At 44.4% G+C, this 16,187-nt stretch overlaps 1 protein-coding gene across 1 annotated transcript in view; it reads left to right on the top strand.

The window, feature by feature from the left end:
* Nucleotides 1–12,811: 12,811 nt before the first annotated feature.
* Nucleotides 12,812–16,187, top strand: part of syne1a (spectrin repeat containing, nuclear envelope 1a) — a gene marked incomplete at its 5' end in the record, with an annotated part of 107,988 nt that continues 104,612 nt past the window's right edge. The window contains 2 exons of the mRNA XM_079290869.1: nucleotides 12,812–12,896; nucleotides 15,235–15,296. Coding sequence (XP_079146995.1) covers nucleotides 12,812–12,896; nucleotides 15,235–15,296 — 147 coding nt within the window. The remainder of the gene's footprint in view (nucleotides 12,897–15,234; nucleotides 15,297–16,187) is intronic.

The raw sequence follows: 16,187 nt of genomic DNA on the forward strand, positions 1-16,187 counted from the left end.
TCCACATGTTTTTAGCAGTTTGGATATCACACACGTGCAGCTCAGTGAGGATCGGTCTGCTATGACGTATGAATTTGAAGTAAAGTTTTTGCAAGATTTGCAATAGCATGTGTTTTTCCCCCCATAGAAAACAATGGAAATTGGTTGCGAGTTATATCCACATCTGTTTAATGTCTTATAACATTGGAATAGTTAAGCCTTCAAACATCAGCATAACTTATTTAACATCACTTGTGAAAAAGAGATTTGTCCCCTTTGTTTAAGGAAACATCTGAGTCGATACCAGATAAAACGGCTTCTTGAGTGAGTTTTGCACGACATAAATAGTTACAGAACAGAATTTCTCCCGGGCATTGTGTTGATTTTGACATGCAGGTCGGCAACAAACTTTATAATGAGATTTTAGAAAACTGCTGACATTGCATGGAAGAGATTACCACACTGGGGGTCTTGGTCCCAGCTCTCCGCCTGTGCATTGATTAGATAAGGAAACGTATCTCAATGGGAATGGCTCTGGCTACTATAGGAAGAGTTCCTATTGACCCACGTGCTTTGTCTCCGCTCTCTGCTCCCCTCTGCAGCGTCTGCTCTCCGTTTTGCTGAATCCGTTCGGTCCTGTGGGTCTCTGGACGGTGGAGGTCACCCCCAGCAGAGCTGCATGGAAATGTAGGAATCAGCAGGAATCCTCTGATGCAGAGGAGCCAGCCGATCCAACTGAATGCCACAATTTATCACACTGGCCAGTCCAACAGCTCATTCTGACAACATAACCACAAAATGGTTAGATTTGTATTCATTTTTTTGTCCTGTTTATGGCATATTCAATTTTATTGAGAAACTTGCGTATAGAATTTATTTGGCGGTAAACTATGCCAATAATACCCTATACACATAGCTGCCTGCTTTTGGGAATGATTCCCATACAACAATTCTTCAGTCTAAATAATAACCTCTTCTCCCACATCATTTTGGCTAAGAGTGTTTTTTTTCCCGGTAAACATCATATTTCCTCAGTCACTGTCGGTAAACAGTAAATGGCTGCGCTTTCAAAGAGGGCCTCGACAATGCAGAGATCAAGAAATCTGGACTCACAAATAGATGGCGGAGAGCCGTTCTGCTGTCCATGAAATCACCCTCATGCTGCTCTAATGCCTCCACCTCATTAACATAAAGCCACTCCATCAATTAATCCTCGAAGCAGATTGCACTACATCTGTGCAGTGTTTTCAGTGTCATTCATTGAGCAGAGGATCCACAATCAATAATAATTTATCAGCTTTTATATGTCCCGTGCCCACTCCTCTGTCTCTCACTTTGTTGGATGAGGCTGTGGCCAGAGCAGCTCCTCTAAGAGCTCTCCTGAGATGATGATGAAAGGACTCGTCTAATGGGATTACACACTGTGATAAGTGCTCAGAGCCCAGTGGTTCGTCACACCTCCCTCATGCATTTCAAAGAGTGGCATTGATCTACTGGGGAGCAGCAAATATCAGATATGGAGTTTTTTGGGAGAGATGTTTTATTGGCAGGGTTGTGTTTTCATCGATTGTTTACTCGTATCTGTGATTATTTTTTTTTCGACATGCACGTGTCACATTTCATTTAAAAAGGAAAGTCCACTGTTGCATAAGACTCAACAAGCAGTGAATGATGATTATCTGAGTTAGAGCTGGAAGCCCTTCATCCAAAATCAAACTATTTTTTACTCAATACTTTATCGTTATTAGTTAAGTACATTGATGATATCATGATTCAGTGTATGACCCCAGAGTCATCATCAATTTACAGTTTTAGTAATTCAAATAACTGTATAACTGTAATAAAATAGAAAAGTGAAAGAAAGGACAGTGCATCTCTGAGAAGCCCAGTAAGCGTTTACTTTAATCCATAAAGATAGATGTACTGTATCTGTTCTTTCATACAGACTGAATACATTTATTTATGCACACATGCATCGTACGTGAATGACTATACATATTCATGCACGTATAAAAGCATGCATACTGTTTACATTTCTTCAACTACCCAGTCAAATAAAAGTGTCTGAAAGCGTCTCCTGGTATCATCAAGTCCTGACGCTCTGATTTAGAAAATTACAATGTCAATTCTGTTTATGGATGGATTTTACCGTGAACATATGTGGTATAACTGCTTTATCTAAGTTCCCATCCAGTAAGAAATGTGTTGCTGCCATCAGAGGCGAGGTCCGCTGCAGCAGATTCTCCCCTCTGTTCTTCCATTGCGTCTCTCACTTGCTGACAAACACTTTCTCTCCCACACTCACAGACATGGCACACATCTTACAGTGGCACCAGTTGGCACGGGACGATACCCGGCATGCTATTGGTCCTGAAGTGAGGAAGGAAGAGCCATCCCTTTTGATTGGACAGGAGGTGGCAGTGCAGGCAGACCAGGAAGCTGTCTTGTCTGCAGAAGTGACAGGCTCAGGCGTACTGTACGTGATTGCTCGCATACACATACAGTATGAACTTACGTCATCGTCGGGGGAGGAGCTCCTCCGAGTGAGAGGATTGCAGACTGCTACTGCAACAGGGATGCAACATACAGCATGGACACGATTCAGCCTTGACAGCCCTGCGGTCAGCGGGAGACGCACGACTGCTGCGGCTCGATCTGAGTCCTGATCACAGCATCGGTGCCTCGCCGGCGGTGACGCACGGGAGTTTGGGACGTGGCTTTGATGACCTCAGGACAGCAGCATGGCATCACCCAGGCACTATGGACACTCGACTCGGGATATTGCCAACGTGATGCAGATGCTGCAAGGTAGGTGTAAAATGCGTACTCACTCAAAACCCCTCCACCTGGGTTCTGCAGCGTTTTTAGGGGTGACCTAGTGCTTGGCATGACACAGCAAAACAGTATGAGCTGGAGACATTTACTGTTACTGTAAAACTGCTCTACATGGATTTGATCTTTTCTGCTCATGTACGTCTGATGTGCGGAGTGCTGTTCAAGTTCAAATGTCTTATAAACGTGTGGTATGGGAAGGACATGACAGAAAGGGATGCGCAATATCACAGCATGCAGTACTCAAGCACATTGGACATGTTTAGGTCATAATCAGTTGTGTTTTGGCCAACATGTAGTTGCTCACAGTGCTTTAGTTGGCTTTAAATAGAAAATAGAGATGCATGCAACTGTTGTATGTGTGCACATGCTTGCATACATGCACAGTATGTGTTTGTGTCTGTGGATAGACTGGGAAGCAGACAATAGATAAAGCTAATCCCCAGAGAAGCTGACAGGATGAAGTCCATTCCTTGATGTGGATCGTCATATCCTCAGACTTCTGTTCATGTAGCGTACTGTGGCATGAATTACAGACATTTAAAAAAATCATTTTGAACCCTTCACACATTCAAACTAGCAATTCTGGTTTTCTTCTGTTATCTCTGACCTCTGCTCTAACTTTTCTTTAATTTTTTCACTGTATTTGCAGCAGATGTCAACATTTATTCAGTCTTTTTTTCCCCCTTCCTAGAAGTCAAACAATGTGTGTGTGTGTGTGTATCACCTCCCTCCACAGTAAAACAGTCTGTCCCTGTGTGGCATAGTCACACATCCCCCTCACTGACCGGATCAGATCGGTGACACACTCGCAAAGTAGCAGGGAAAGTCAGGTGACACCAGAGCTGGGATCCAATATGGCTGCTCCCTGTGTGGCTTCTGAGGTGGCAGTTTCTGTGAAAGCTAAGAACGGCGTCACCAGCCACGTGGCTCCTCTGCATCACTGTGTGCAGGTGTTGGTGCACACTTTGAACCCCGATTGTGCTCCGATTGATCTAATTTTAGATGCAATTTTAGAAGCTTCCCCCTTAGGATGTGTTAGACAGCATTTAGAGAGAATCAGTTTATTACATCGCAGTGGTGTAAAATTGTTCTTTTATTTATCTGAGAATAAAAAATATATATATTCCTTTTTTTGGGAAGAAGCTGAGAATATGTATTAATAATAGAGTCCACTGCTAAATTCAGGACTATTATTTAACACGACAAGACAGTAAATGACATGACCTGTAAATGATGTCGCTTTGTCCCAAGTGGGGCTTGTTCCTAAAATACTGTGGATGGAGGGGGTGTGTCCACATTATCTAAATACACCAAACAGTCTCTTTAACAGTGGCAGAGACACATTGGCCATTTGAATGGCTTTTGAATGACATGCTTGAGTAGAGATGTACTACAAGTCTCACATGGTGGTGTCAATAGATTTGCTTTATTTCAGCAATGTCACTCATTATGCCATATATAATGAGTACGCCGCACTTCTGGTCGGCATCCATCTCCTGGGAGACGAGCGCTGAACCTGTGATGATATCATCAAGATGTTTTGTCAGAATCAAAGAGGACCACTTGTGTTTTTTAAATTTGTCTGAACATAAAACAGCGCGCAGCATAAAGAGAACGTACCATAACGTGAGCGTGAGCGTTCCTTGCCTCGGGTATCATGCGGTGTTGCTATAGAAATGTCACAAATTAGATCGCTGAATGAAATCAATGGCACCTTTAGTTCAGGGTGGCTCGCTTTTCATTTCCCACGGTTGCAGTAATTCTCCAGCGGTGTTCAGAAATGTACTTTATTGTCACGTTTATGTTCACGTTAGTGGCGAAAACTTGAACGCAATCTGATTTCAGAGTTAAATATAGGTGATCTAATTCTATTTTTTATGTCTTTTAAAGTCTGATTACGTTACCATATTGTATTCGTCCTCTCTCGAGAGGACAATGTTCTCAAATTAGCCACTTCCACAAATCACCAGCAACTATGAAAATGAACTGTACTCCCTTCAGGCTCAATTTAGAAGCTGTTAGTAACCGCTCAGCGCGACATCAAAACAATCAAAACTTTTGCCCCAGTTTTTGGTTCTGTGCTTTTCATCTTTCAACCGTCTCTTTTGGTGTACCTCTGTGTCGCGGCGGGAAAAACAGCAATTAGTGACACCATATGGCAGAGAACGCGGAGTCCGCTTTGAAGACCTCCCAGCCTGAACTCCTCCATATGCTGTGGAATTTGCCCGTTTGTTGTCTCTCATTAATGAGAAAAGCAATGCACCGTTTTTCCGACTTCAATTTCTCACCTGTTTTCTCCATCGTGGGCGGCAGAGGCGTGCGTTCCCACCTACGCCTCTGGGCTTCACCGTCTGCTGGCTTATCAAGCAGACACCGTTGCTGAGTCTCATTGTATATGGGAAACCTGCTTGAGTTGTCTGTGTGTGTGTGTGCTATTCTGTACTTGTGATTTGCTTTTGATCAAATAATACAGAAGGAGATTTCAGCAGATTTGCATGTAGTTTCTCAATCGTTTATGGCTTTGCGTATTCGGTTTTTCTTGGCAAAGCGACTGCATTTAAGGAAATTCTGCAGTGCGGTACAATTTTTATCAGCACCTTCTGTACATTTTGATTAAGGAGGATGCTGAGCAGGAAGAAATGTGAAAAAGAGGGCAAATGCAACAGCAGTCAGCAGCATATTAGACGGATGAAATAGGGATGAAAGAGGCAGTTGGAAAAGCAAGAAAATGACACTGGACAAGTAAGGGAAGAGAGAGAGAGAGAGAGAGAGAGAGAGAGAGAGAGAGAGAGAGAGAGAGAGAGAGAGAGAGAGAGAGAGAGAGAGAGAGAGAGAGAGAGAGAGAGAGAGAGAGAGAGAGAGAGAGAGAGAGAGAGAGAGAGAGAGAGAGAGAGAGAGAGAGCCCACACACCCGTTTTTAAGCTCCTGATTGCTGGTGGTACTGGCACAAATCCTCACGTTGGCACAGGTCCAGGGTGACATCCTGTTGCCAGGGGCGACATTATGGTTCGGCCGCAGCCAAGGAAGAACCAGGCAGACGGTCACCTTGAGCCACGCCAGCCTCCTGCTTAGTCCTGACGCCACCATTTATCGTCTGCAGCTCTGGGTACCACAGCTTCACGCGAGCATGCCCACACTCACACAGAGGCACTGAAACAAGCACTTGGTGTGTTAAAAATAGCCCAGATGCATCTTTGTGCCCCCCTCCCCACACACACACATCGTAGTACTGGGTGTCAGCAGTTCAGCTTAATGGTTAAACAGACGTGGAACGAGTCTTCAAGGCCGGCAGACCGTCAACATGAAGCCGTCGCTCTGTTGTAGCCTCAGAACTGTGGCAGTAGGGCCAGTGTGGGTTGGAGTTATTTATTCCGCTGCTTCTTTCCAGATTGTGTTTATGACTTGTTGCCATAGAGGCAGTCGCATGACAGCCAGCACAGGCGTCTCTTTTTCGCCCTGTGGGCTTATTGGCCGTGTCTTGTTCAGCTTCTGTTACTGCAACAGGACATACTGTTTGATACAATGGTGTGTGTGTGTGTGTGTGTGTGTGTATACTAAGAGGTATTTAGTGTCTAAGTCCATGCTAGTTTCTCAGTGACAGCTTCTATTGCAGATCAGATCAGTCAGTTTGAGTGACATGTCACAAGATTACTGGGCTTTCAACCGTTTTCAAAGATCACACCTTCGTGAAGGTCTAAGTGTCTTCCAACATTAGTTCAGCGAAGCGAGATATCAGTATTGATTCTTTTTTTTTCCTCTTAAAAAATCACACCTATTTTTGATTCAAGGCCGATTGACTAAAGGCAGCAATACAAGCTACCGTTGCCCTAGTACGGACCATTAATGTGGAGCAAAGTTCCAGCTTCAGGCCACACTGATACACTTCTGCAGCGTTTCTGTAACATCCCTGATTCTGTCAGATGGAGGCATCAGATAGTGTTGATGGACGTACAGAACAATGTCCTCGCACAGAGAATCATCACACCTCAGCTCGTGACCCCAAGACACCTTCCCTCTCTGTCTGTAATGCTTTTGAGTCTCATGCATGCTCTTATCTCTCAACCACAGACACCTCTCTTCCTTTTTTTCACCCCACTTGTCACAATGTGATTGGATGGTGGGAAATTCTGCCTCTGGCGGTCCATTTAGCACTCACAGATTTTTTAAAAGAGGTCAGAGGCCCTGGCCTCCTGAGAGGTCAGCTGGCCAGATAATGTGATGATATCAGCATACCTGAGTTGGTGAAAGAAGTCATTCCAACCTTTTAATTCAATCTGCTTGGAGCACCAAATGGGTTTGGGTTTATCACAACTTTAGATATTTTTAAATATTCTGTCTCTCACTGAATAGAGCATTGACTTTCAAAATACCGACGCTAGACTGAACCTTTCTTCACTCATTTTATTATCCTGTTAATAAAATCTGAATTTTGTTCTAAATATGCCTTGAAAATCCTGCATTTTCTCAGCTCTTTACTTATCTTGTGTGGTTGTTCCTGGAGGGAGGGAGTCCATGATCCCTTTCCATTTACCTACAATGTAAAACAAAGCACTGGAGGTGCCACGTCTTTATGAAATATGATTTCCGGTTGTGCTGCATGCTGACATCTGTCCCCTAGGGCCCTTTCTCACACACTGCAGACGCAAACAAAACCTGCCACCTGACACAACAAACCCCGTTTTCCTGCTTTTAACAATTCAAGACTGTTCAGTGAGGAAAAAGTGAGCATTCAAGCGATGTTTAGGGAACTTGAAGGAAGTGAATAATGCCTCATTAGAAATGGGATCACTAACTGGACAGGTGGTTGTTGTTGGAGTAAGAAAAGAGGAATACATCACAAAATAATTCAGATTTACTTTCAGTAAGACTAAAAAATGGCCCCAGCTGGATAAGAGTCAATACACACAAGTGGTTGTGTGCAACAGTAAATTGTAGATGATTCTGGCTCTGTTCCAGTCAGTGTTTTTATTTCACAGCAAAAGACGGGACTTCTAACTGAATTTACTGCTCTGGCCACAGTGATTTATCTCGTGTGCCGACGCCAGTCCTTTCACTTCACTCGTCCCCGTAATGTGTGGCGGGCCACTGAACCTGGATAAAGAGCTTAGACTGTCTGACCCACTCCTGCACTCACACGCGCACAACGCATCACACAGGCACACACACACACACACACACACACACAAAATCCTCACACACACGCAATCCTCACACACACGCATTCATAGATAGAGCAGCAGAGAAACGCTGAAAATATTTTTTTTAAAGCCAAATTGAGTCTCTGTAATGCTCTTAGTGCCACTGAGTGGCGTTTTGATATGACCCCTGGAACCTCCCGTGGAATAGATGCTTTGAATCAGCTGCATGTTTGTTTTTTTGTATAGTGTTAAAATGCGTTTTTGTTCATTTGAATGTATTTACCTGATAAAAGTAGGAAGGAAATTGCAGCTCAAATCCAATAAGGCACAACGTAACACTGTTTTGCCACATAATAGAATCTGAGTTTTCTGCAGCATCGGAAATTTGTCGAATTCATAATTTAAATTTCTATATTTTTCAACCCGAGTGATGATAGTTTTTCCAATTTTTTCCGTTCAGATTTTATGTTGTATTTTTGTAAAATTTTCAATACAAACTGTTCTATTTGTCTCTTTTTACGTTATAAATATATTTTACTTTTTTGACTTTCATTCATTGGCATGCTGATCTGCTTTATTGCTGTGTGTGTGTGTGCGCGTTCGCGTTCGTGCATGTGTGTCTGTCAGTACTGCAGGTGCTGAAATGACTGTATCAGTGGCCTGGCTGTAATGAACACTGATATTTGGGCATTTCTGTTGCACACAAAGGTGCCTTCTCTGCACATCTGGTGCTGAAAGGGGAGTGTTGGTGCTTGAAAGAGGAAAGGGGTTGTTTTGATAATCACTTTGACTTGTTCCCCCCTTCTCACTCTCTCTTTAATGTGGTTCATTATTACTGAAATGGAATTAGCTATGCTAATGAGCTGGCATTTTGGACTTCCGTCTCGGCACTTATGTTGGGACTGGTAAAAATGTGCTGTCAATGGAGTGGGATGGCGAATGGAGAGGCTGAATAGGCATGTGAGGGTTGAGTGGATGTGCTGAGGGTGTTATCGAGTGTTCGGGTGAAAGTACTCCCGGCGGAAGTGCAGAGAAGGGGTTTTTAAATTAGGAATTGTTGGGGTGAAAGAGAAGAGCTGGAATCAGGAAGTGGATAAAGAAGCTTTTTTTGGAGGCAGAAAAGCCCCCAAAAACCTGTGAAATCACTCTGTGTGTCAGTGCGGTGGATTAAAATGTGTGTCTGCACGTGTTGGGTGTGTGCTTGTGGATGTGTTTGTATGGAGCAATTACAGGCTACCTCCATAGTACACAACAAAGACATCCATTTAGTGCATGATAGCTTTAACAGGTCTGTTCCATTACTGTTGTATTGCAGAAGAAAATGCATTATCGCTCAATAAATATATATAGCAGCATGGTATCAACACTCCCATTGGGACTCACTGGAGCTATTCATGCTTTCACGCGACTGTTCTTTGAATGCCCACCAGCTTGAATAACATTAAGATAATATAATTTAATTAATACATTACCAAATTAATATTTGAGCGCAGAATGTGTAACCTTGTACATTACAGTCCATTTCTGCTAGACCACAATCACGGCTGCTTCGTTAGTCGTTGATAGATTAAGAGAGAGATCAGAGATGCTCAAATGCAGAGCAGGGTCACCTCGGAGGCTGAGTTTATCCTGAGTCTGTTCATTCTTCCTGTGTTGCCTGCTCTTCTCTTTGTACCGCACTTCAGACCAGACACGTACAAATAGAACTTTACATACTGAGATACTTATCCACTAGGTGACGCTGTGTCTCTGTACACTCACGAGGCTAAACAAGAAGTCTTGGCTGCTCAGAAAGAAAACACAAATATCCTTGGGGTGAATAGATTACGATGTGAGCAGAAACCGCGTTCGTCCACCCTCCAGTAGGCCGTTTGTTTTTCCTTTTTAACAGCTGAAGAGAAGCGGTTCCTCTTCTCCTCGGGAACCCCCGCAGCCTGCAGACATACCTGTGTGAGCGTGGGGCGCTGACCCACGTCCAACCTCGACAACCTCAGAGAGGGATCTGGTGTGTTTGTATGGCTGCCAGGGGCGCCATTAGGGATCAAGACCAGCTGAGGTTCAGTCTGTTTTAACCATCCCACCACACCCCCCTTTCTCTCTTGGAACACTCCTGAGGTCTGCAGCCTAAAGGAGTCTGTTGGTTTATTCCTGAACACACAGCAGAAGAGAAAAGGTTTCTGCTTCCATTCAGCTTATTTTAGTGTGTGTGTGTGTGTGTGTGTGTGTGCGTGCGTGCGTGTGTGTGTGTGTGTGTGTGTGTGTGTGTGTGTGTGTGTGTGTGTGTGTGTGTGTGTGTGTGTGTGTGTGTGTGTGTGTGTGTGTGTGTGTGTGTGTGTGTGTGTGTGTGTGTGTGTGTGTGTGAATGCACCTGCCCACCCTGCATTTCTTACCACTCCCATGGTGAGACCTAATAAGTCCCATGGATCCTCACCATCTTGTCTTGATTTTGTCCCGGGGTTGTTTTTCTAAACAGTTTAGCTCACGAGGGAACTTCAGCTTGCTCACTGGAAAACATCTCTTGAACATACCGACAAAAACAGAAATGTTGTGCTTTTTCGTTGGCTATTTGGAGTCCCAGCATGTTTATAATTCATCTTAATTTTCCGTTACTTCCATTTAAATTGACTGTATTAAACCAAAGTCATTGTCGGGCTGAAAGGATTCTCGTTGACAGGTTCAGCACCTTGGATAGTTCCTTCTCACTGAAGTGTCGCTCTCCAGGAATGATTTATCAGACACAAAACCACCTTAAACATGGAGACTGGTATAAATTGAAACCAATTTCACGAGGGATCATCGGTCGATATCGTCTGTTCCATTATTTACTTCATCGATATTGTGTGGGCTGCACAAACAGCTGTACGTAAAGATTTTTTTCTCTTGCAGTAATATTATTGAGTCGGGATTGTGGGTGTGTAAATGTCCCATTGGATGGATTCTGCTTTCCACTGGCATATAAATTCAGTTTTTATAGTGTCGAGTGCGCAAATACAGGCTATGTATATGGAAATGGGACCGCATGAATATTTCTTTGAACTCTTGCTCTCAGTCTATCTATAATACCTGTACACACGCTCAGGCACATACACAGTAATATCACTATACAGATATTTAAAACGGACAATCCTTTCAAAGACCGGTCTGTGGAAGAGGCTCGTGATGGCGCGATGACGGCCAGTTTCAGGGCTGTTATAGGGAGGAGTGTCTGCAGTGTGATTATCAGCAGACAGATAGCAGATGACAGCTGCCACTGGTTATTGATGGCTTTCATAATTAAAATCCCTTATGAGGGGAACCCAAAGAACAAAAGGGAAAATCACACAAATGATGAATGGTCCTTTCATCTTTAAGGCTGATATAAGACCCACCAGGCTACTCTGCCCGAAAATTGCTTTCTTGAAAACTCTCTGAATATGGTTTCAAAGAAGAGCGTTTTTAACACTGCCAGAGCGCGCGTGTGTGTGTGTGTGTGTGTGTTAGAGAATATAAGGGACAAAATTTGAGGAAAATAGAGACTGAAAAAGAGAGTGAGAGAGACAGAAACGGAGGTAAAAATCAGACAGTTAAAAGGAGAAGAGGTCAACGTACTGCACTAGTATTTTATGCTATAATTTTACTGCAGCAGTGGAGGGTTGGGGGAATTTTGGCCTGATCAGTTCCTAGTAACAGCTCGAGTAACTCTCGTGGTTGTAGAGTGTCTCCTTAGATACTACATTTAGAGTAGTTGGGTGAACAGTACTACCATTGTCTGCAGTGTATGTTTTTCGCTGCAATACAGATCACACATTCAGAGCGAATAAAAGCTCAAAGCACTTTTAATATTGTTTCCTTTGTTCTGGACTTGCCTATATTGTCTATAGACACTTAAATCTCTGCTCTTGCTGAGTATACTGTGTATACTACCTTCTGTATGTCATACAAACCGATACTAAGATATTTTATTCACCTCTGTTGTATTCTGTTCAGTACAGTACTCCCTCCCTGGGCAGAAAACAAACAGATCTACTGTATGTGATAGTCTGCTCCTGCAGGCGCTAAAGAGTCGAGAGCTGCAAGCCTCAAACACTGCATGGTATCTGTGTGGATGAGAGAGAGAGAGAGAGGGAGAGGGAGGAGGGGTATTAGAGTGCCAGTAACACATGGGGAATTCCTGCATGTCTGTCCCGATATTGTGTTGGAACATATGTGTGTGATGCTGTCAGAGCAGAGCTCACACTTCCTTCCCTCCTAACCTGTTAAATGATCCCCTTCAACCCACCCACCACCGTGCCCACCAGTCAGTTCTCCCTCTCCACATCAGTACGGGGCTGCCGTGACATCACTCATTCCCACGCACTCTGATTGGCTGGCCAGTGGAGGCAAGTGGATTGTTCCCGCAGCCTACAGTGAGAAATTTAGAGGGAGAGAGAGAGGGAGAGCGAGAGACTAAGCAAGAAAGATTGATGCGGAGGCAAGCCGACACTGCACTGCTCTCACTCACACACACACACACACAAACAGTCTCACGCGTACACTCACATTACACTCCCAAGCTGCTTAACAGGCAGGAAAAACACTGAGTCTGACTGAGTCGGCAGCCGGCTACCGCAGCACAGAGGACAGCGAGCCGAAAGGAGACCAGGAGGGTGAAACCTTCTTCCAGGCTTTGCCTCAGAGCAACAGTTTCGCCGCTGTCGTCTCGGGAGGTCCAGTGCTCCAGGGAGCTCTTTAAAGACGCCTCCCCAAAAAAAAAGGGGGGGGGGGGAGGCAGCAAGGGCAGGAGCAAGGGCAAGTATAGCCTCTCCCGGAGGTTGCCGTGAATGTCCTCTCAACATCCTCATGACCACAGGCGGGAATCGAGGTGTAGTCTGGGGGACAGCATGGCAGGCAGAGTAGGGGGCGAAGGCTCCCCGAAAAAGAACACATCCCTCAACCTGGTGACGGGGTTCTTCCACTACCTCCGCGGTAAGGGTAAGTGGGACGGAGTGTGCATGAATGTGTGTCCCCTACTTTGATGCAGAGTGTGAGAAAATGAAGGCAAGTACATAGTGTGTGTGTGTGTATGTGTATATTCTAAATGGTAGTCTGTGTGTGTGTGTGTGTGATTTGGCATGGCACTGCAGTATGGACTGGATGTGGCTATGCGAGTGTGAGCATTTTGCAGTGTAGTTTCCTTACTAAATGTTCCCTGCAGGGGACATTTTTTGGGTGGCTGTAGACGTGGTGTGTTGAGTGAAATGGGCAGGAATTAGAAGGGGGCGTTTCCACGTTGGCAGAGTGTGTGTGTGTGCGCAGAGGTTGCTGAGCTCGGAGCCTGCAGCAGGTGAAGCAAGCAGACCCGGCAGACAAGTACCAGCTCACTGCGTGTGTCACAGCACAGCGGGCAGACTGTCACAATGTTTGATTTCTTATCTCTCCGTTCGACCCCGTTGTGGTCCGCCTGTCTGCTCATCTGTATTTGGGCACCATGCATTCAGCATTCTGTCTCACTGGCTGATAGATTAGATTGGCTTGCAGGAGACTTTACCATAATGTTCTCTCCTTTTGGAAAATACAACAGAGACTGGGTCAGAGTGGCTGCTTTAATGTGTCTGTAGACACAGCCTCTGAGACAACAAACTAGATTTTAATGATATTTCATTAAGGTCATCTTCACTGTGGGGGGTCAAAGTGGGAACTCCGGGGCTGCGGAAGAGACTAATGATGGTACGGACCAACACTAGCCAAGAAGGTAATCAAGTGTGTTAAAACGCTGCTGCGAGGCTTGGTTGCTGGGGACGCCGGTTTCCCTTTGTGATATTGAAAGAATGTCCTTGCTACAAGCTATGTGAGATTGGTGGAATAAGAAGGAATATGAAAGGCATGCAAGTAAGAATGACTGTGTGTGTGTGTGTGTGTGTGTGTGTTTAAGTGTGATTGTGTGCACGCACAGTTCAAAATCACCCCGTCCCTGAGACTGAGAGGCTGGCACCGCGCAGACATGTTCTCCGTCACACATGCTCCTGCTCCAGGATGAGGGGGCTAAATCTTTCTTATTCTCATCCAATATTACCGCCCATCAATATTTGATTACTCCTGGACCCAATCAAAAGATTCATTTATAGAACGAGGACCTGCTCAGTTGACACGCATGACTTTCTGTGAATGTATCTGCATTATGTATGAACAACTCCTCCCCCCCCCCCCTCTGTGATGCACACAGACCCTTTACTGTCCACATCTGCCCGCAGTAGCTAGTGACACACTAACCAACTTGAGTGTAATCAAACCGTCAGCATATTTCATTGAGGTGGAGGAAAGCAGTGTGTCAGACTCACTGATAACATGCTTATCTGGAGGATATTGCTCTGTGGCGCAGACGGGACAGAAAAACAACAACATTGTCACATCTTTCAGTCGCTGTACATGATTGGATCCTTAAGAGGCAAACTATACAACTGGTTTGTGTACATTATAATGGGATTCACGTGAGAGCTGCACATGAATTTGTCGATTACAGATGTAACCGTCGTGGCAGTCCCACTCGCTATTGCATGGGCTGCAAGCAACAATTAATTTTGGTGTCAAAAGGGAATCGGGGAAGGAAAGATTACAGCAGTAATACCTGCAGAACATCCGTATGCAATTCTCAAAACTCCCTCTGTACTATGTTTGCCTGTGCGTGTGAGTTTGTATCTGCACTGTATTTTTGCTTGTGCACATGTGAGAAAGATAAGACCTGATTTATGTCTTGTTGTCATTGAAGTAAAGTGTCTTTTTCGGGGACATCGTCAGCAGACGTCATCTATGCTATTGATTGTTCCTTTATCGCTGTAGCCCCCACAATGCCCTGCCTTTATATATCGGTAAATCAGTACATTTGGAGTAAGACTGGCTTAATGTGTGTGTGTGTGTATTGTAGCAACAGATTGTATGCTTGAACTGTGCTTAGAAATGAAGAACAGCCTCTTATAGATCACGGCCGAGATACGTCATTGCACAGGAACAACCACTGCCCTTCTATCATCTCAAGGGCATTTCTGAGAGCAGAGATGTCTGTCCACACTAAGAGGAGTCCAGCCAATGAAAATGTCATCTTTAAATGTCAAATGCTCTTTTCTTACTACATCAGTGTAAGGTATGATGTGGTGCGACTGCGTTCAGACACATGAGACAGACAGTAAAAGTATAGAAGTTAATTAGAGTTCTCTGCAAACCCAATCAACTCTCAAAAACAATAGACAATGAGAAGATTGTGCTTTAATCCGCTCTTTGTTTGATTTTGCATGTGACCGATAGTGACGCTCTGGGCTCTGATTTACAGATGAGCAGGAGGCTGTGCAGAAAAGGACATTCACAAAATGGATCAATTCCCACTTGGCAAAGGTAAGAAAGTCTGGTTGATTCCCACTGCTGCTGCCAGCATTGTGTGTGTCCCCTCTTTCACAAACACTGGCGCTTGTGAAAAGGTGTGTGGATTGAAAACTTATCCGTCTCTTTGCTTTTCCACTTCCAATCACTGTCATCTTCTATACTCCATCCACTGTGCTCTCTGTGACATTTGCTCCATTTCCAAAACTGTGGAGTTGGTCATGGGACCGGCTCTGCCAGCTAAGACCACACACACACACACACACACACACACACACACACACACACACACACACACACACACACACACACACACACACACACACACACACACACACACACACACACACACACACAGTCATTCTTACTTGCATGCCTTTCATATTCCTTCTTATTCCTCCAATCTCACATAGCTTGTAGCAAGGATTTACTCTCACTCTGATTATCACTTTCACATAGCAGCATTTAATACACTGTATATCTATTTTCCCTGCAAGCTACTGTCAGTAATTGAAGTCTTAGTAACCTGTAAGCCCTCTATCTCAATACGGGCCAATTTAGATTGTTCAGGATTAGTTTGTAGTTACAGACTGCCTTTCATTTGCCTCCTCAATGAGCTTGAACACCAGTATATCTGTCACTTATACCAAACAATTACAATTGATGCAGCTGCATGCTGAGGGGCCATCGTATGCGTGTAATTTTGATATTATACTGCATTAGGCTCCACAATTTAACCCATCGCTGCTTGAATAGTGTGTCAGGAACTGGGTGGACAAGGCAAATATGGCACAGTGCAACGCAATTAAGCGTTATTTCAATCCGCAACGCTGCTTTCAAGGTTTCCTATTTGATTACGACAGCTGTGGAGGCCTTGGACCACGGTGACGTGGAGCAGAAAATTCA

The sequence above is a fragment of the Melanostigma gelatinosum genome, assembly GCF_949748355.1.
Source record: "Melanostigma gelatinosum genome assembly, chromosome: 19".
NCBI classification, from domain to species: domain Eukaryota; kingdom Metazoa; phylum Chordata; class Actinopteri; order Perciformes; family Zoarcidae; genus Melanostigma; species Melanostigma gelatinosum.